The 21,439-nt window shown below is 36.1% G+C and overlaps 1 protein-coding gene across 1 annotated transcript in view; it reads left to right on the top strand.

Annotated features, from left to right (window-relative positions):
• wts (serine/threonine-protein kinase warts) overlaps positions 1 to 20,705 on the top strand; it is an 83,152-nt gene extending 62,447 nt beyond the window's left edge. Inside the window, exons 10-13 of the mRNA XM_089100851.1 lie at positions 4,115 to 4,212; positions 5,462 to 5,640; positions 13,917 to 14,242; positions 19,465 to 20,705. Coding sequence (XP_088956977.1) covers positions 4,115 to 4,212; positions 5,462 to 5,640; positions 13,917 to 14,242; positions 19,465 to 19,887 — 1,026 coding nt within the window. The 3' untranslated portion in view covers positions 19,888 to 20,705. The remainder of the gene's footprint in view (positions 1 to 4,114; positions 4,213 to 5,461; positions 5,641 to 13,916; positions 14,243 to 19,464) is intronic.
• Positions 20,706 to 21,439: the final 734 nt, after the last annotated feature.

Here is a 21,439-nt window from a genome sequence, read left to right as displayed (position 1 = left end):
TTCCCCGAAAATAGAAATTTTTGATAGAATGCATCTGATAGAAATTTTTAGTTTGTCATTTGTTGTCGTAGAAACTTCGAAAAAAGGCTCATTCGATTGGAAGTTGAAAGGGCCAGTGCCATTTTTTATGCTCGAAAGTGAATGGAGGGCAACAAACTGCCCTCCCACGCCCATAATTTTCCCAAACACATCTAATCAAAATTTTTAAATAGCCATTTTGTTCAACGTAATTGAAAGGTCCGGAAATTATGTCTTTGAGGGTGACACCCACCCCCCCTCCTCAGCCCTGAGGGTAAGGGTTTTAAGTTATGCCCTGGGGGCATATAAGGTACATATAGAAAGGGTGATTGTATAAACTTCGGAGGGGGCTCATTGGATTGGTAATCAGAAGTTGTAGTGCCCTATGTAAGATTCAGAGTGACCGGAGAGTTCTACCCCCCCCCCTCTACCCCATATTTTCTCGAAATGCTTGGCTTACTTTGACTTAAGCCTCCTGCCGCGTTGGGGGTGGCGTAGAGAGCGTCGCAAGTCTGTTCCTCCAGGCTGACCGGTCTGCTGCTATTAATGGGGCCTCGTCGACAGCAATGTTACCCATCTCCTGGAATTTGTTGAGGCTGTCTTTCCACCTTGTCTGAGGTCTGCCCCTCGGGCGAGACCAGCCATGAGCTTCAGCGTCAAAATCGTAGACTATTCGAGCTGGGGTTGTCGTTGGCATACGCAGGAGTTATCCGAACCATCTGAGAGTACGCTGCGCTGTTTGGACGGAGAATGGAACTTGGGAGGTGAGTGCGAGCAACCTTGCGTTGCTCACAAAATCGTCCGATCGGAGTCCCTCAATCTGACGGAGCTGTTTCGTCTGGAAGACGCCTATCATGCTGAGGATTGTTGATTTGAGAGGCCAGGTTTCTGCCGCATAGAAGAGGGCCAAGCTTACGGATGCATTATAAATTCGCATCTTCGTGCGCTTAGATATATGTGGCATTCTCCAGAGATTGTTGAGCTTTTCGACGATAAACGAGGCTTTTGAAATTCGGCTTCACACCTCTTCCTCTATAGAACCATCATTAGAAAGCACAGAGCCAATATAAGTGAAGTTTTTACAACTTCAACAGGAGCTCCGCAAACAGTTATGTTCTCAGGGGGCGAGACTGGGCTTGGGGGCTCAATTGCCATTATCTTCGTTTTAAGCCAGTTTATTTTCAGCCCAACCTTTGCTGCCTCTTCCTGTAGGACTTCCAGAGCGTCAGTCAACTGGTCGATCAAGTCAGCAACGAGATCAAGATCATCTGCGAAGTCGACGTCCGTCAGAACGCGAGCTCCAAACTGCAGACCAAAGGGCAGGCGATAAATGTATCTGATAGGAATTTTGAGATGGTCATTATTTGTCGCAGAAACTTCGAAAAAGGTTCATTCCATTGGAAATTGAAAGGACTAGTGCCTTTTTTATTAGTCAAAAGTGATTGGAGGGAAACAAGGCCCTCCCCCACGCCGATCAATTCCCAAAACACGTTTAATCAAAATTTAGAGATAGCCATTTTGTTCCGCGTAGTGGAAAGTTCTGGAAATTATGTCTTTGACAGCCCCCATACCTTCTCAAAAACAGAAAATAATTTGCACTTTACTGACAACAAAATACATTTCAAATGTTTTTACTTTGTTTAAGCTAAATTTTGCTTGAAAATAAATCAAAAGGCATTGTGTTTATAGTTGCCAATAAGACACCTCAGCCATATAACGAGAACGACTTTGGCATTAAGTTGAAACTTTTAGGGATATTACTATTACTACTTCTGCTCTTACAGTTTAAATGAATAAAAAGACTGCAAGTTTATCCAGGTTGTCGAAGAGCATAAGTAGAATCTTTTGGGAATGATGAGTCAGCTTCAGAAGCTATAAAATTAAATTGAAAATTATACTGTTTGTGTCATACTTAAAATTGTTGAAAAAGTTTCTCAGACACACAAATATCATATTTTAACCCATACCATGGATTCCTATAGAAAAAAAAACTGAAAAGGTGTAAAGTATTGTTTTGTTCATGAAAAGGGCTATTTCAATAAAAAACGACTAGACATTTATTTTAAAAACTTTTTCCACGAGATAAGTTTTTCAAAGAAAAGTAAAGAGCTCCAATAAGCCAAGAATCAGCAAAAATTAAGTCGAATAATCTTCCAAGCGGGAAACTACCACAAATCACTATCAATAAATAAATGAAACTCAAAACGAACAGAAATTACAATAAACAGCCTGGTCAAACCATAACCAGCAAAAATTAACATGAGTAATGCTGATAACCCCCATGCCTTCTCAAGACCAGAACATAATTTGCACTTTACTGAAAACAAAATATGTTTGAAATGTTTTCATCTTTCTTACTTTCATAAATAGAGAATTATCAAAACTTTAAGGAAGAAATGTCACTATATGTCAATTAAACTAACAATCCATGTTCGTGTGTTTGTTGTTGTTTTTTTTTTCAGTAAAGGGCAAATTGTGTTCTGGTCTTGAGAAGGCATGGGGGTCATGAGAAGGCATAGTATAAACATACTATGTGTATGATGTTATTCGAAAGAGAATGTCTGCAATATCTAAGGAACGGCCGAGGATGTTAAGTTTAAATTTTCAGGGCTTGTTGAGGGGGATGTTGAAAAACGGTCGCAAGGTAACCAGTCCATCTCCCATGCCTTTTTAAGCTGCAATCTCCCCGAAGATATCTCATCAAAATTTTGGAATGGCCGTCTTGTCCAAAATAGTCGAAAAGTCAAATAACTATGCTTCCGGGGATGACAAAAACTCCCAAAGCCCCTGAGGCAAGTTATACATTATATAAGTTGCTCACTGCTTATATATAAGGTTGTTTATTGGGGAAAAGGGGCATATTTGATCCTGAGTTTCCAAAAATGCTATGAGTATTAAGGTAAAACTCTTAGAAAATGTTGATGGGGATGTCAAACAAAATCAAAGCACACTATATGCAGCAGGGCTGTCAAAAAGGTACAATAGCGAAATCGAAGGAATGGCCAAGGTTATTAAGTTGGAACTTTAAAATCCTGTTGAGAGGGAAGTTGAAAAAGAAACAGAGAGCGACCAGTACCCCCTCCTTCTCTTGCCCTTTTAGATGTCCCATTTTACACTGATAGAAATCTTTAAAATAAAATATGTTATTCAAAATAGTCACAACGTCCATTCGCTGTGCCTCCAGGGATGGAATGCCCCACAGCCCCAGGGTAAGGGTTATAAGTTATCCAATTTGTCCACTTTTTTTTTCATAATCTATGTTATCTATAAATCCAATTTGTCCATAAATCCATTCAGGATTTATGCAGGGGAAATGTTTGATCCTGGGTATGTCCGAAAAGACTAAGGGTATTGAGGTGAAACTTTGGGGAATGTTGAGTGGTATGCTGAACTAAATCAAAAGACCCTATCTGCATCCAAGTTATCAAAATGGCTATTGAAATGGTATCTGTAATATCTTATAAACGGGTAAGGGTATTAACTTGAAAATTTTAGGTCCACTACTACTACTACTGCTGCTGCAAGTACGACTGCATGCAACTGGTACTACATCTACTTGTGTCTGCTTTCAGGGAATGTTAGGGGGGATGTTGAACAAAATCAAAACACACTATGTGCATGCTGATTGTCAAAAGGGCACATCAGCAATATCTCAGGAATGGCTGAGGGCATTAAGTTGAAACTTTCAGGGCATGTTAGACAGTGCTCGAAGCTTCAGGAAATGTTGAGGTGGATGTTAAAATACATCAAAATACACTATGTTCATCCAGGTTATTAAAAGGGCGTATCTGAAATATTTCTATTCATTAATAGTAATTCTGGTCGTTTCAAATTTGAATTATTATAGGAATTTGTTTATACTGGTATCAAGTTTAATATGAAAATTTGTTATTTTTTTTTCAAAAAACTTGTTTTTCGGGAAAGTTTGTTTTTAATTAATAACCTTAAAGGCGGGAAAAATAAACAAAATATGATGATGTATTAGTAACTTTTATATTAGTTGTTTCTCTTAAGTAAAGTTGCTTTGGCATAGATTCTTTTGTCATGTACGCAAAGAGTTATCAAAACATTATCCTTACTTAGACTTTACTTTCAGGATAAAGAAAACCTATATTTTGTGATGGATTACATACCGGGAGGTGATCTAATGTCTTTACTTATCAAGCTGGGTATATTCCCCGAAGACCTAGCAAGGTAAGCTCTTTAACTTTTTATTTCTTTAGATTCTTGCTTTTATTCTTTTCTCATTGTCCTCTCTCTGTGGGAAATTAGTGTATATATGTTAATTTTCAGGTCATTTGGATTTAGGCAGCTCTTGGTGTTAATCTTATTTGTTCCTGGGGCTGTTCTCTTTGAATTATTTCAATTTGTTTACCTGGAAAAGTGAAATAGTCATTGTTTTTGCACTTTTTTTCTGTTCTTTTTTTTATTCAAACTGTTGACATAAAGTTGTACACAACGAAAAGGTTACAACCAGGTCCAGAGAAGAGCGTGAATTTTTCGTGAATATATATCCTTTTCCTGAGTAAGAATATTTAGCTTCTGCTTCTATTCCCATTATAATCATGAACAAAGAGTACTCCATTTATGTCAAAAGTCCTAATGTCACAATAGCCAAACCATTTATGGGGGATTTAGTTTTATGGTTGTTCGCTCTTTGCTAGATTTATTAGATTTTTAACGATGCAACCTCTTAAGGGTCCCGATACCTCATTTATGGTTGCGCTTTGAAAAAAGGCTAGTTTCTGGCCGCTGCTGCTTCTATTGTAATCTGAAGCACCCCTTGATTCCGCCGTCGACTCAGCTTTCGGAAAATTCTCTAGCGCTTTACGTCGGTCTTGAAAGAGTATGAAATGTTTCCTCTCTTGGCCACCCACCACTTTTCCTTCTCTACGAAGGAGCGGTTTCGCTGTCGATAAAATACGTCTCTTTGCTCCCTCTATCTTGATTGACCGCTTTTCACAAGAATAAAAGAGGCCAGATACAAAAGTGGTATAGTAGTTTCAGACTTTTAGTGTTTTAGTGTAGTGACTACAGACCAGACTTTAGGGATTTGAGATTCGAAGTCCTACTCAAACCTATATTCAGAGATTATGGATCCAAGATAAGGAAAATTGATAAACTCTTGAAAAGGACCTCTTCAAGAAGTCCTTATCCAGTAGTTTTCGGAAATTATTTGAACTGCTCAAATTCATTATATATATATATATATATATATATATATATATATATATATATATATATATATATATATATATATATATATATATATATATATATATATATATATATATATATATATATATATATATTCAAAAATGTAAACATCTTGAGTTTGCCATTGAAATTTATCTGGTTTCCATATTGCGAGGTAATCTAATAAGAGCCCTCGCTTATTTTGAAGGGTAGTATTTGTGTTTTTATTAATTTATTGAAATTTCAGGTTTTATGTAGCGGAGATAGTTTGTGCCGTGGAGAGTGTACACAAGATGGGTTTTATTCATCGAGATATTAAACCAGACAACATTCTAATTGATAAAGACGGTCACATAAAACTCACTGACTTTGGTCTCTGCACAGGGTTCCGTTGGACTCACAATTCAAAATATTATCTTAAACAAGGTAAGTTTTGCCATCCCAAAGATAATATTTACTTGCAATTGTAGATCTTTTGTCTCCTTAAAAAGGATAAAAAATTAAGTGATTTTTTGCAAAATAAAGTTCGCAGTGTTTCATTTAGTTTCACATAATCTCACTGTAAGTTTCTGGTTGTGCGTTTGTAAAGTACAGAATCTACTAAAATGACGTCGAAACTTTTTTTTCTTGTTGTTGTGTTTTCTTATTCGTGACAATTCCTGCACGTTTATAGCTTCATTTATAACTAATTTGAACTTTAGGTTTGACTGATGATATTAATATTTCTTTTCGTTTCAGGTTGTAATACCGCTCTTTATTTTTCTTTAGAATTATTTGAAAATAGTTTTCATGTTTTATGTGCAGAATCCTCATTTTATATCCCTTTGGTCAACAGAGCTTATGCTTCGCTCCCCTCCCCGTTTTTTGGTTGGGATTGCTGTATCCCAACCTAGTTACACTAAGATTAATTACCACGTTGTAATTTATGCTGGAAAACTTTATTTCTGTGAAACTTGACTACTTTGAGCATTACATAGTTTTTTGTGAAAAAAGAGGAAAACTATCGTAAATAATTGTTTTTCAAAAATGAAGTAACAGTTGCTATTCGGAGAATTAGAGGGGGAGGTGACAACGCTTTACTTATATGTGGCAATTATTTCCCTTTAAATTTAGAGTTCAAGTCCATCACAATATCTGTATGGTTCGGTTTCACTTCTTGATTCGTAGCAATCTCTGTTTGTGGTTAGTTTATATCTTAAATAAGCAAATTTATCTTCACCTTAATTTTCTAAATTTGCTCTGCTTTCTGAGGGAAAAGGTGTTATTTAATTTAGTTAAGGCTACTTTTTCCCTCTACCTCAACCTTCCGCTTTTTACGCTAAAGTCTGACTTTTGTCTCTAACTTTCGAGAATGAAGCAAGTCATTTAGTTGTATTTGCCTTAAACTTAAAAATCTCAGTTCTAATGTTTTGAAAGATAATCTATAAATAAAGCACTGGCATTTATCAACTGGCTATATTTGCTGCATTTTAAAACGCTTAGAGAGTAACAGCCCCTGTCATATAGGAAAACTTTTTAAGTTATAGTATTACACTTTACTTTTTTTCCATTGTTTTAGTATTCAGTTTCTATTAACATCGAAGCCAAGATTATCCTAAATACAAGGGGGGCTGCTGCCCCGTAAACTTGCCCTTCTTCGCGCCACCGTTTAACTTTTGTGGAACAATCTATTTGAGAATGGAAGGTTACATATATTTATGTTTGCTCTTTATAATAAGAAGGGATTATCCTACATATAAGGAGGGTTCCGCACCCATCGATCAAAAATCTTCACGCTAAAATGACATTTTTCTAAGAACTATGCTTTGGTTTTTTGGAAACTACTTGTTTTTGCAACAAGGAAAGAGCTGTCACCCCCCTCCGCATCAAAATCCGCATTGATTTAATGGACCTGTGGGAAAATTTGGGCCTAATATGCATTTTTTGAGGCACCAGCAAAAATAAATTAAATAATATCTAACTGGCTAATCATGACAAAACAAAAAATTGCAAAGAAGAGAGAAACGAGGACAATAACAGCCAGTGAAAAACAGAAGAAAAAGTTATGCAAATGTTTCGGTTGAGACCTCCGCTCAACCGTCCTCAGTGCAGAATAATAAAAAAATGCAGATAAAAGTCCAAAGGGCAATATAAAAACTAAACCTCAAAATAAACACTAAAACTAAAATAAAGACCATTTCGAAGTGAGTAAAAAATACAATACTGAATGGCATTTCACAATTTCATTTTAAGTAAAGCATTCTTAAAGGCGAATCGGTTGCCAGGTAGAATATCAGAAACTCTATTACTACTAACAACTCACCGCAGCACCAAGCCGCCTGAGGCCAACACAGCTACGCATGCTCCTCCTCCACCCCAGCCTATTCAAGGCCTTCCTTTTTACACCCGTCCACGAAGTTCCAATTTCCTTTAAATCTTTGTTTATGACGTCCTCCCACCCCAGACGGGGACGACCTGCTTTCCGTTTAGCCCTAGATGGTTGGCCAAAAAGAACAATCTTCGGCAATCTGTCATCCTTCATCCGCATGACGTGCCCTAACCACCTCAACCTTTCTTTCATTATAGCCCTAGAGAGTAGTATTGAACCACATTTTTCGTATAGCCTATTGTTTGAAATACGGTCAGTCACCCGAGTACCCAGAACCGTCGTTAAGCAATTTCTCTGGAAAACGTCTAACAAATCTTCATCCGCTATTTGGAGTGCCCATGCTTTAGATCCTCATTTGACCCCTGTCATCAATGTAACTTCTAATATTCTAATCTTGGTTATCAGAATTATCTTTCTATTCTTCCAGACTTTTTTTTTTAACTGCGAAAAAACACCCTGAGCCTTGGCTATTCTACTTTTAACATATTCACTGCTCCCACCATCTTTATTAATAATACTACCAAGGTAAGTGAAGCTGCCTACCTGATGAATCTTTTCATTACCCAACGTCATATTTTCATCTTCACTTATTCCTAGCCTTAGTGACATAGTCTTCCTAACATTAATTTTCAAACCAGTTCTAGCACCCTGAACTCGCAAAACCTCTAAAACCTCATTCATTTTGCTCACACTTTCATCTAGGATGCTTAAATCATCAGCATAATCTAAGTCCAGGAGACTTTTCCCTCCTTATTTGATTCCGTGGTCTCCCATTGCCTTTCCTGTGCTCCTTAAGACAAAGTCCATCAAAATAATCCATATAAAGGGGGATAGAGCACAACCCTGCTTAACTCCTGATTTAATACAAAACCAGCTGCTAACCTCATTTCCTACCTTAAGCGCAGCAGTGGTATTCTCGTACATATCACTAATCACTTTAATGTATTTGTCTGGTATACCATACAAGGATAAAACCTTTACTAAAGCTCTTCTATCAACAGAATCGAATGCTTGCTCATAATCTACAATACTGAGGACCAAAGGTGTTTGAAAACTCGGGCATTTCTCAATTATTAGCCTAAGAGTGAAAATTTGGTTGACACATCCCCTACCTTTTCTAAAACTGCACCGTTCCTCACTTAAAACTTTGTCTATGGCATCTCTCAGTCTAAAAAGTACCATATTACTAAGTAATTTGCTACCTACAGAAACCAAACTAATACCTCGATAATTACCAAACTACTTTTATCACCTTTCTTATAAAATGGCTTAATCAATGGTTTCCTAAGATCGTTAAGTACTTCGACTTTTTCAAAAATGATATCCAAAATCTTCAGTAACTTAATTCTAACCTCAGAGCCACCATATTTAAGAAACTCATTTACCACCCTATCAGCACCTGGAGCCTTATTATTCTTTAATCCTTTTAGTACTGTTGCTAATTCCTCCTCATAAAACAAATCTTCCTTCACATCCAAGGTATCACAAACTTTTTCATTTTCCTCTATATTTTTTCCTGCAACTCTATCTCGGTTAAGCAAGTTTTCAAAATGTTCGACCCTTCTCGCTTTAGTTTTTTCCTTATCGCTAATTGCCACCCCAGCCCTATCTTTAACTGGGACAAGTCCGGATTGACTACTCCCTCTCAATTTGTTTACGTGCCAGTACAATATTTTAGTATTATGTCGTCTAGCTGCATCTTCCAGATCCTCGGCAATTTTATCCATGGCGTCCACTTCACACCTTCTTAGTTCATATTTTAATGCTTTCTCCACTTTCCTTACTTTCCTCTTATTTTCATATGATCTATCACTCACATGGTTCTTGTACAAGTCCTTTCTCCTCTCTATTAGACATAAAGCGTTTTCACTAATATTCCTAGCTGCAGTTCTATCTTTCTTCACTAATACACCTTCAGCAACTTCACAAATTATTTTTCTAAAATTATTCCAACCATCTTCCACATTATCAAATTTTAAACTCTTAAGTTTAGTATTCAACTGTTCCTGGAAAGTTTCTCTCAAAATTCTCATCCTGGAGTCTACCAACATCATAACTTCCCGGGAGGTAGTTACCCTTCCGATATTTCAGTTTTAAATTAACCCTTGACACTACTAGATGGTGATCTTTACTTTTAACATCAATAACAGCACTCCTATATAGCATCTTGTATTGATCCTGCCAGTCTTCGGTATACTATAGCATAATCAATAAGGTTTGCTGTCTTACCATCACGTGAATACCATGTTAACTTATGAGCCATTTTATGACCAGAAACCGTATTGGTTATAACTAGATTGTTATACCTACAAAATTGTAAAAGTCTGTAGCTATTGATGTTTTTTTTTCCAAAGTCAAATATACCCAAACTAGGAAACCGTCCATCACTGTTTCTGGAGACCTAAATATTAAAATCTCCCAGGAATAAAATCATATTTCTGCCTGTAATCCTTTCTATATGTTCTTTTAACTGTATGTAAAATTAATATGAGTCACCTGTGTCTCTGTCAGTCGATTCTACAGGGGCTTATACTACTATAACTGATACCCTGAACTTTTTAGTCATAAAATGAGCAATTAATATTCAATTATTAATACCTTCCCAACCTAAACAAGAATTAGGAGCTTCCTTATTCATCATAAGCCCTACTCCTTTCCTATGTACCCCCTCCTTCCTGCTTGAGTAAACAAATTCTGTATCACCTAATTTCGTGTTTTCTACCCCTGGGATATGAGTTTCTGAAACTCCTAATAAATCCAGTTCGAATCGTCTAAATTCGTCATTCAAAAAGTCGATGCGATAGTCATTTTTTAATGTCTTAATATTCTAAGTTCCAATTTTCATGTTTTTTAAACCATTGAAATTATTTTGACCTCAGGAAAAGCAATGATCCCAGATACCAGTGCAGGATGGGAATCACATATCTTCTCAAGTCTACACCGAAGTGCTTAAGCCGGCTTAGAACCGGACAGTAAGAAGTCGCTGGGACCTCCGTGAATGGAGGCTTTGCGCAATCCTGGGCCCATCTTGGTCACAACATGGTTTTCAGCACTTGGCGAAGCTCTTCTATCAACAAGAGTCGAAATCCTGCACAGACAGTCTCAAGCCTATGACCTCCGACTCATTATATATTCATGCCTACAAATATTATGCTACTACGTGGAGGCGACCCATTGTAGATAAATTAGCTAGGAAGCTAGGTTTTTCAGCCCAAAGACACCCATCAAAACATACCAAGCCCAGAAGAATTGTCCATTAGTCAGAATCCCGTGCGAATGTTGTGTCGCTAGCTAGGCTATAAATTCCTCGAGGGACGCCACTCCTCAAGTGGGGATAGAGTTTACCGCAAGGTCCCCAGTCTTTCATATACCTCTAAAGGGTTGAGGCAGCCTCTGCAGAGGCTGTTGTCCATAGACCTGGATCTTACGCCCTGCCGCAGTGGTTCTCTTATAGAGGATCCTCCCGCGATGGTGTTCTGCATCACCTGGCAATTTAACCCATTACTGGGAGAAGGTTTGTAACTCATGGGAGTTTTGTGGGCCCTTTTGAGTGTACATTTGAGGGGCCTTCTTCCTCTTCCGCCTGTATTTATGACCCCAGGCGAGGGTGCCCCAAGTTTCTATAATGGACCCCAGGGACAAGGTCCCCCCTTGGTCCATGCCTCCTATGGAGGTACCCTACATATATATAGGGCGTTCCCCTATCGCCACCTGGGGACACGAAAATAATTCGTGTTGGAACTTATGCATTTAGCTCTGACATCTTTTTCGGCTCCTTTCTGGCGATTCGAGTGAACCAATATGAACTCAAAACGTGTTAGTCTTGTTCCATCATGATATTGGATTAAAGGGCCAACATTGTACTTTTAGGTGAAAACCTTCCGGGTTAGTATTTTGTTTAATTTTATATATATATATATATATATATATATATATATATATATATATATATATATATATATATATCATACATACATACACACACACACACACATACATATATATATATATACATACATACATACACACACACACACACATACATACATATATATATATATACATACATACATATACATATATATATATACATTCGCTATTTTGGTCAGGACTTCATAGCCCAAAATCCTATTCTGTTATAAAAACCAGATTCTAAAAAATGGCTTAGGGTGAGAGGTAAAATTAACTGCTTTTCAAAAAGATTAGAGACAAAGAAACGAACTAGCAAAGGAGAACAACAAGCAAACAAAGAATTAAAGGCATTTGCGTATCCCCAGCTGTCGTCCAAATTAACACTCTTTAATCTTTCATAATATAAAGTTTTCAAATAGTTTGAAAGGAAAAATGTAGAATTATTTTGTTGGTCGACAAAAAACATAGCATTCTTTCATGGTGTGTCTTTTCCGCGTGAGTCATGTCTATGTTTAATTCCGAGATGAAAAATGTATTTTCGTAAAGCATACTTCTATGAAACAGCCATTTGCAATGTCGGTTTATTGGCTGTTTTTTTACGTCTTTACGATTCAAGATTGAAATGGTTTATTTTGTAAGTTGCGAAATATAGTTTTGTTTACTGATATAAAAACGATCGGAATTAATAAGTTTATCATAAATGGGGCTTAGAAAAGTTTCTCTAGTGTCTCTATTGAGGGCGACCTTTAGGTGAATGTGTTTTTGTTTTTTTTATTTCAACTGCCTCCCTGAAAACTTGCATGAGACCTTTAACAGGGGCAATAATAGAGGTTTTATCAAATGAAGTGGTTAGGGTTGTCATAGACATGTTGAGCTAAGGCGGAATCAAAAGTCTCGGGACTTTGACGTAGCCCCATGGCCTTGTTGATTGAGGACCTGTGATAGGATAACCTCTCCCCTAATTGCTGTTGGGTTCTACCAACATAAAAACAGCCACAAGAATAGGGAATTCTATGAACACCACTACCCAGAATGGGGCTGGTTTTATCTTTGCTGCTGTTGAGAAAGCTTGGGATAGTATTTGAATTTTTTAAGATGAGGTTAAGATTATATTTTTTTTAGGATTCTTTTCAATTTGGGAATATAGGGTACAGTGAAAAGTTTCTTATCACCCATCAAGGGGATGATATCTGTTGGGGTTTGTGGAGCTGGTGCATTCTTTTCCGCCTTTTTCTTTTGTTTTTCGGTTTCTATTTTTCGCTTGCTGTTATTGTCCTCTTGTTTCTCTTCTTTGCGATTCTATGTTGTTTTTTTAAATAAATTCCAGATTTTTTCAAAAAGTGGTTTGAAACTTCTGGTCTTAAGTTCTCAGATATGTTGAGGTTCATGGTATGATTTTCATCGAGACCTTTTTTGGGGTGTTTGTCCCTCTTTTTTCTAAGTTTGGAAATTGTCTATGGCTAATGATGGGTATCTTCAAACTAAAGGAGGTTTTTACACATTGATTCAGAATAAAAGGCGAATGTTTCTTGACTTATACAATGTTATAAAATTTCTAATTTTTAGATTTTTGGCTACAGTCGTTCCTCTACTTACCATTCTTTATAATGATTAGTTTGACGGTTTCACTAATAAGGTATATTATCGATTGACACCTAATATTTATAATTCATAAAAGACAAAAAAAGGTAATAGAAATGCAAAAAATTGGCATAGGCTATGTTTTTTGATTTTTTTTAAACTGAACGCGGTGGCATATTCATCAATATTTCTTTCTAAAAATTTTCAATATTCCAGAGTTTGACTAAAAGCTGGAAAATATAACGAAAAAACTTGCGTTTATAATCAATACCTCACCTTGATTGATAGTAAAACACATTTTCTGTATTTATTCCTGCTAATTTGACTGGCTGCGCCAACTCTCTTTCAAGGATCCCTTTATAAAAGGGGAGCCTGACCCCTCCCCCCTTCCATTCTGTTGACCAAAAATATAAAAAGAGCTTAAAATTTCTGAACACGGTAGCTTTTGTAGCAGAATTACGTTTTAACCCTACTCCCCTTCCTTAAAATTGTTTTGTGAGCTCCTCCCCTGTCTTCTGTTAGTCTCCCCTTCTGTTGTTGTAGTCTTTTTCAAAGACACTAATCAACGGTAATAGACACAAAGAAATGAACATATTTGAAAAAAAAAATAAAACATGGAGATATTATTTACCTCAATATTATACGGTATTGAGTTTTTTTTTGCAAAATTTGTTTCATTCCTACCAGACCGATGGAGAATTAACCCCCTGTTTTGAACGTTTCTCCTGACTAAATATGGCGAAAATAAAATGTGTCTTTTCATAAAAATATCACCAAAGAATGTATTTTTCCCGTATTATTTGAAAAATATGCAACATAACTAGATCTTCCTAATTTGTAGGTGATCACAGTCGACAAGATTCAATGGATCCTGGTGAAGATTGGGGAATTCAGTGTCGGTGTAACGAGCCTCACACGGATAATGTGCCTTGCCTCACTGGACAGCCAACAATACTGAAACCATTGGAAAGACGCAAAAGACGTCAACACCAACGGTGTTTGGCTCATTCTTTAGTGGGAACACCTAATTATATTGCACCAGAAGTCCTTTTAAGAACGGGATATACTCAGAGCTGTGATTGGTGGAGTGTTGGTGTAATCCTTTATGAAATGATAGTAGGGCATCCGCCTTTCATGGCAAATACGCCTGTTGAAACTCAAATGAAAGTAAGTAAAGGAACTCTACAAGTAATCAAGGATACATAGGCTAGAAGTTCTCCTGTGCTCGTTCTTGTTCTTCTAGTTACTTCTTGTTTTATTTACTCCTTTTTTCTTGACCTTTTTTTCACTAGTAACGTAAACAATGAATCTAGTTACAGGTATACTCAGATACCCGTTGAAACGAATATCACAGCCCTTTTTCTGCTTTTTTCTCCTTGCCGTGTCTTAAACTTCTTCGTTAATTGCATACAAATTTCAATAAGCTACTAATTATCGGAGGACATGGTATTGAGTTCCGAAAAGCCCCTATCGAGACACAGGCTCCTGGGCAAGAGCGACTAAAATCTCGTATTCGCTTATAATCATAGATTTCCGGATCTTTTAAACTGCAAAAAAATATATAATTATAACAATTATTTGTGTAATTCTTTACAATTATATAATAATAATTATAAAGCAATGATTATAAGGTTTTGAGTATAATTAAATAAAAAAAAAACAAGTTTTTTTTAACTGAAAATAAGGAGCGACATTAAAACTTAAAACGAACAGAAATTATTCTGTATATAAAAGGGGCTGTCCCCTCCTCAATACCTCGCTCTCTACGCTAAAGTTTTTTATTGTTTTACAAAATGAAGTTGTGTGACAAATTCGAACTTTAGCGTAAAAAGCGAGGTATTGAGGAGGGTACAGCCCCTTTCATATACGAAATAATTTCTGTTCGTTTTAAGTTTTAATGTCGCTCCTTACTTTCAGTTAAAAAAAACTTGTTTTTTTTATTTAATTTCTGAACGTTTTTGAATTAATGCAGCTTTGATTTTGGCTCACCGTACATGAATTATTAAAACGAAATTTGCATATTAATTTTACTTTTTTGGCTAAATGGCTTTCTCGAAATTTTGTTCTGACGTAACTTACGTAACGAATTTCTATATTCCTATGTTTTATTACGTATATTAGGGAGTTTTTCCCCTAGTCGATACCTTGCTCTTTACGCTAAAGTTCGAATTTTGTTCGAATCACAAACCCCTGAATCACAAAGGCCGGTTAATTAGAATAGATAGCTTTTTTGAAACTACTAAAAAAACTTTAGCGAAAAGGGCGAGGTATTGACTAGGAGGCGAACCCCCTCATATACATAATAATTTCTGTTTGTTTTAATTTTTAATGTTGCTCCTTACTTTCAGTTGAAAAAACTTGTTTTTTTTTGTTTAATTTCTGATCGTTTTTTAAATAATGCTGGGAAATCCGGCACCCCCTTCATAGAAATGTCCCTTCCCCCAAGGAAACATCCTCCACGGAAGGATCCTCCCCCTTAAGCCCCTCCTCCAATACCCATCCCCCTATCAGAAAAAAAATCCCTCCTGAAACGTCTTTATACTTCCCATTAACCAATACTATATGTAAACAATGGGCAAAGTTCATAACTTGCAGCCCTTCCCCCGGGAACTATGGGGGATTAACTCATCCTCAAAGACATATTTGTTAGATTTTCAACTGTGCTGAACAAAATAGTCATCCCAAAATTTTGATTGGGTGACTTTGGGAAAAAATGAGCATAGGAGGGGGGCTAGCTGCCCTCCAATATTTTTGGTCACTTAAAAAGGGCACTAGAACTTTTAATTTCCGTTCAAATTCCGTTCAAGGAGCCCTCTTACGATATCCTAGGACTACTGGATCGATACCATCACCCCTGGGGAAATAAAAAAAAAAAAAAAAAAAAAAAAAAAACACGCATCCGTGATCATTATTCAGACATAAAAAAACGAAATTCCACATTTTTGCAGATAGGAGCTTGAAACTTCCGCAGCAGGGTTTTCTGATACGCTGAATCCGATGGTGTGATTTTCATTAAAGTTCTATGACTTTTTGAGAGTGTTTACCCCTTTTTCCGAAAATAAGGCAAATTTTCTCTAAGAAAAAATTATATTTTTTCAACAAAACTAAACTTAATGAAATTTTTATATTTGAAATCAGCATAAAAATTCGATTCTTTTGATGTATCTATTGGTATCAAAATTCTGTTTTTTAGAGTATCTGTTACTATTGAGCCGGGTTGCTCATTACTTACAGTTCGTTACCACGAACGGTTTGATTTCATGTGAGCAAACAAAGCCAATTGGATTTGATAAGATAAGGTATAAGATGTTTATATCCAAAAAAATACTATCTCAATCCCTGAAGGGCCGAATTTAAATTTGGAGTAAAAAACAGGATAAGAATATAAAAAAAGTTTAACCAACACACTTAAAACGTTGACTATTGTGGAAAACCAGTGTTGTTTCATTGTCGCTGCAATAGGAAATCTAATCGTTTTCGAGCACTTCAGCTACTGCTCACCTGTTTCTGCCGATGCACTATATAAAATAATTTCATAAATGCACTGAATATCTTTTACTTCCACGGCGTTGTGAGTATCGGTATTTTGAAAATGTGTGAACACTGACTTTTTATGCTTAAGCCCTTTTTGAACTGTTAGGATTTTGCGTGCATAATTTTAGCTGTTTGACATGTGTAGGGCTGAATATATTTCATTGAATTTGGAGTTGTGATCAGCAGCAAATGCACTCTTATGGTTGACATGGGAAAGATATCGTAAAAAGACGAGATTTAGTTCTATGGATTTTTTTAAATCGTGAACAAATTAGGAATGATGTAGCGCTGTAATTAGCTCTAAAATTCGTTAATATAGTTTATCATCGTTTGTAAATAGTGATGTAAAAGTAGTTACATGCAGTACGCAGCACAAATGAACACGATGTGTGTCTCGTATTATCATGGTATCAATCTGATCATTTTTATACAGTCCTAAAAAGGGCTTATCCCAGTTTTGCCTCTCACTCACTTGGACTATCTGTCTTGGCTTTTTCTACAATTAACCATGTCTGCATGTCTGCAACTACTTGATTTTAATTCAAAATCAACGGACTCGGTCGTTTATCATCCTTGTTTCCATTGTTACCTTTTTGTGCACTGAGCACATCTCTTGCGTTTTTGTTTTGACTAACTTATACTCAGGCCATGGATTGGCAGACCTTATTGTTGTTTCAAACAGTTTCTGATAGAATACTTATTTTCCTCTTTTTAGAATTTCCAATGATCGCTCTTGCTGTTATTTTAATGATCAAAAGTTGTAATACCTCCTCGCATTCAGATTGATCTCCTGATTCATCGGTACATAGAGCCTAGTGGAATTTTTCGTCTGTTAGGAGCAAATGGATAATATTCACCAGTAGTAAATCATCTTTGCTTTCAGATGTTTTGCTTCTTTTTTATTCTTCTTCTTTTTTTTATAATAGTGATGCTAACCCTAAATGGGCTACAGGCAATAAAAATCCCCGAACAAGGTATTGCAAGTTTCCAAGTCCTTAGAAAAACACTTCCTTTCTGCACTTCTTGACACAGTTTTATCTCAATGAAATGCTGAATATTTTAATACCAATGCATATATAGTACCGGGCCCCGGCACTCGGCACGCTGCAGGCTTCTATATATAAATTCTCAGTGTCGCTTGTCTTCTAAACGCAGACAATTTCAGACTTTTCTTGATGGCATGACGCCCAAATGGACCTTAATTTAGAAATGGTGCCTTTGTAAAATTACTTTTTTTTCATTGGACCTTTAACTTTTGCCTTGGCTTGTATTTGGTCATTATGAAAGACATATCGCCGAAACCTTGTTTCTTTTAATTGTGCAGGTGGTGGGACAAAAATTCCTCTTTCCTCCAACGATTTATCTAATCCAGGTATTTGATTTTACAAGGTATGGAAGGCATTGACGACGACCTTTGTTTCTTTTAATTGTTCAGGTGGCGGGACAAAATATTTTTTCTTCCAACGGTTTATCCAGTCCATATTTTTGAGTTTCAAAGGTATGGTAAGTATTGATGACCTTATCCATGTCCAAATCCAAAATCCAATCATTATCGCTATCATTTTCAATTTGTTTGGTTCGTTACACCTCGGCGTGTCTTTCATCAATATGAAACACATATCGCCGAACCTTTTTTTTTACAAAGGTATGATAGGCATTGATCAGCTTATGCATGTTAAAATCCCAAGCCCAATTATCATGGCTATCATTTTCAATTTTGACAAGTTTTGATTATCACTGTTCGGGTTAATTTTCATTGACTTGCTGCTCTTGATTTTTATTTTGACTCGCTTACATGCTTCGTGTCGCATGTCTTCTAACCACGTGTGTCATTGCTCTTCGTTTTCATTTTTAACACGCTCTAATGTTCGTTTTTGTATATCTTCTAACCGCCCGTGTCTTTGCTCTGCATTTTCATTTTTGACAGGTTTTCGGATTTTTATTACTTCAGACAATTTAGCAATGGCCTTTACTTTAGCTGTCCATATTGATGTTATCGCAATTGATGGTCCAGGCTGTCGAATTTCAAATCTTATTACATTTGATAGTTTAAGTGTTGGTTCCAAAGAATAGTAACTGCTACTGCAAATTTTCGTTTTTTGTGCCTTCCAACAGACATTATATTATATAAATAACTGTTGCGCTGGAAACTCAACAATCTTATTTATGCTATGCATAACAATTTTAAAGAACATGCTTATATGATGTCATAAGAAATACTTATATGATGTACTACCATAGTACATGACGTCATTTGCAAAATCAGAATTAAGGCTCGTTTTTTTATGCGAGAATATCCCAATCTACCAATTTTATTGAAAAAATATGGAGCCGTTTTCGAGAACATAGTGTTAAGTATTTTTTATCATTCCAAAATAATTATGAGGTGTCACTTGAGCGTTGCATCATACTTGATGGCTGACACTTTTACAATGAAATGCATGTTTTTGGGGGTAAATGCATAAAAAATGCATTTTTCATTCGTTGAAACATCAAAACACGATGAATGATAGTTACGGGACGACTGAGGCCAAAAAGATAGTGCAATGCTCTAGTTTATGTGGAAATAGTTCTTGGGGAGGCAGAATATGGAAGCAATATCAAGCTGGAAGGAAGAGGTTCTTTATGGCAAATTCATCGCCTTTCCAGGGTGATTTGTGGGAGTCTTTAAAAATCTCAATCCACATAATTTTTCTTTCTTATTTTTGTGTTGACGTACAAATCTTTTGGGAGAAATGACGTAATACTTATTTTGGAAAATCTGTTTTTACGGACTTTCGTCTTGTGTTTCTATGCTAGTTTTAACCGAAATTGTAGTCTTAATTTACTATCTGAATCAGTTTTAATTTTTATAGGTGATTCGGTGGGAAGACTACCTCACATTTCAGGCGAGCCACGACCTCTCAAAAGAATCAAAAGACTTGATTTTGAAATTATGCACTTCTGCTGATCGAAGACTTGGCAAAAGTGGTGCCGCAGAAGTTAAAGTTCACTCGTTTTTTAAAGGTATTGAATTTGATGGAATACGAAATCAAAAAGCTTCATACCGACCTCATATTCGTCATCCAACTGATACGTCCAATTTCGATGCTATAGACGAAGATAAGCTTTATTCAAATGATAACAAAAGTAATGGAACATTAGATAGCGAAGCTCATCCCCTCCATGCATTTTTCGAATTTACTTTTAGGCGTTTTTTTGACGGGGATGGACATGCCTATCCAATCAAACTAACTGAGGATAATAACAATGGACAAAATGGTCCTGTGTATGTGTGAAACGGGTGATTTGTGTCGTTATGAAATACTAGTGCATATTTTCTGGGGATATTGGAATTTGGTGATGTTGAAAATTATGTCAATGTATATTCTAATAATTGGGCATTCTTTGACTACCTTTTCGTCGACTAATTCGGTAAATCTATACCAAAGACATAGTCTCAAGAGAAAAAGGGTTTAATTAAAAAAGGTTGTTTAGAAGTTGTCATGTGGGTAAAAGGGAAGAATGGATTCCGTCCACTCCAAGCGTCCTCAGACAATTGATCACTTCTCGAGTTAGTTTTGAATAAGGAAAAGCGTTTATTCTTTAGGGTTAATAGATCGCTTCTTATTGCTCTATCATGTATTTTTCTACTTACTTCCTGGAGTGGCAAGCTGATAAGTGATGTTCATTTAGTCCATGTGATTACTAGAAAGGAATTATTTGTAATCTGTAATATGTCGTTTATGACTTTCCCTTGAAGATCTATTCTGCTATTTCATATTCTGAGACTTATAGAACTGAACGTTTGTTTCAACTTCCTGCTTTAAATGGAAATGTTGTCTTTATTAGTATAGTGAGAATAAAAAATGGACTCTACCAACCGTATCTGTGCCTTTCTATTTATAATTGCCTTTTACAAAGCGACGATTGATGTTTTATTTATTCAAGTGAATCTCCTCTCTGGAATCCGTTTTTTTTTTCTGTGCCTTATTTTAACATTTTTCCTTTGTATGTAAATATGTAGCTCTTTGCTGCTGCCATAAATGAACTGTATATTTTTATGCAATTTAATCATATTTCAAATAGATTTTCTTTCTTGTAACTACATCATTTACAGGAAGAGCATAGGCTGAATGGCTCTTGATTTTGATTCTGCTTAATAAGTTAAGAATCCACATGTAATGAGAAACTGTACTTCAACACGATCAACGTGTTATGAATCTGGGTGACACCTTCGTACAAGCAATCAATAAAAACAGAGTTCCGTTTAGTCTTAGCTCAAAAAGAGAGGGTATTTGGAGAATAACTCACAAATCTAGAGAAGAGTTTTAAACTAGTGACGGAAATGATTTGTCGGACGGCTATTGAGATGTTCACAAATATACGTCAATTTACTGTACCTGTAAAACAGTTTTATATATAATTTCCAAGTACTTGATTGACTCTTAACTTCGATATGTTCATAATGGAATTCCAGAAAACCTGCGCACTAGCGGGAGAGGGGGGGTGTCAGGTGTCCTAAAATAGAGTTGAAGAACTCAAGAACATCCAAAGATTATGGCAAACAATTGCAGTTTTCGTGTTAGTGACCCCATACTGTGGAATTATGAATTATTAATAACTAGGACTAATAGACTAAAACAAGAAGAAAAAACAAAGAGAGTAAGAAATAATTTCTTTTAGAAGTGAATCCGAGTAATTAAATTCACTACGGTTCTCTAAAGCATTTTCTATGCTTAAACACATATAAATAGAGAGCATTTGTGAGAAAAAAAGTCAAATGGAAGAGTTCTTTATTTAAAGAACAAATCAATCATCGCAGTTTTCAAGATATTCAAAACGTAAGAG

The sequence above is a fragment of the Artemia sp. Qi Xiang Cuo genome, chromosome 2 (genome assembly GCF_049724085.1).
Source record: "Artemia sp. Qi Xiang Cuo chromosome 2, ASM4972408v1, whole genome shotgun sequence".
Lineage (NCBI taxonomy): Eukaryota > Metazoa > Arthropoda > Branchiopoda > Anostraca > Artemiidae > Artemia > Artemia sp. Qi Xiang Cuo.
The sequence above is the reverse complement of the archived record's forward strand: the minus strand, read 5'-3'. Positions and strand labels throughout refer to the sequence as shown.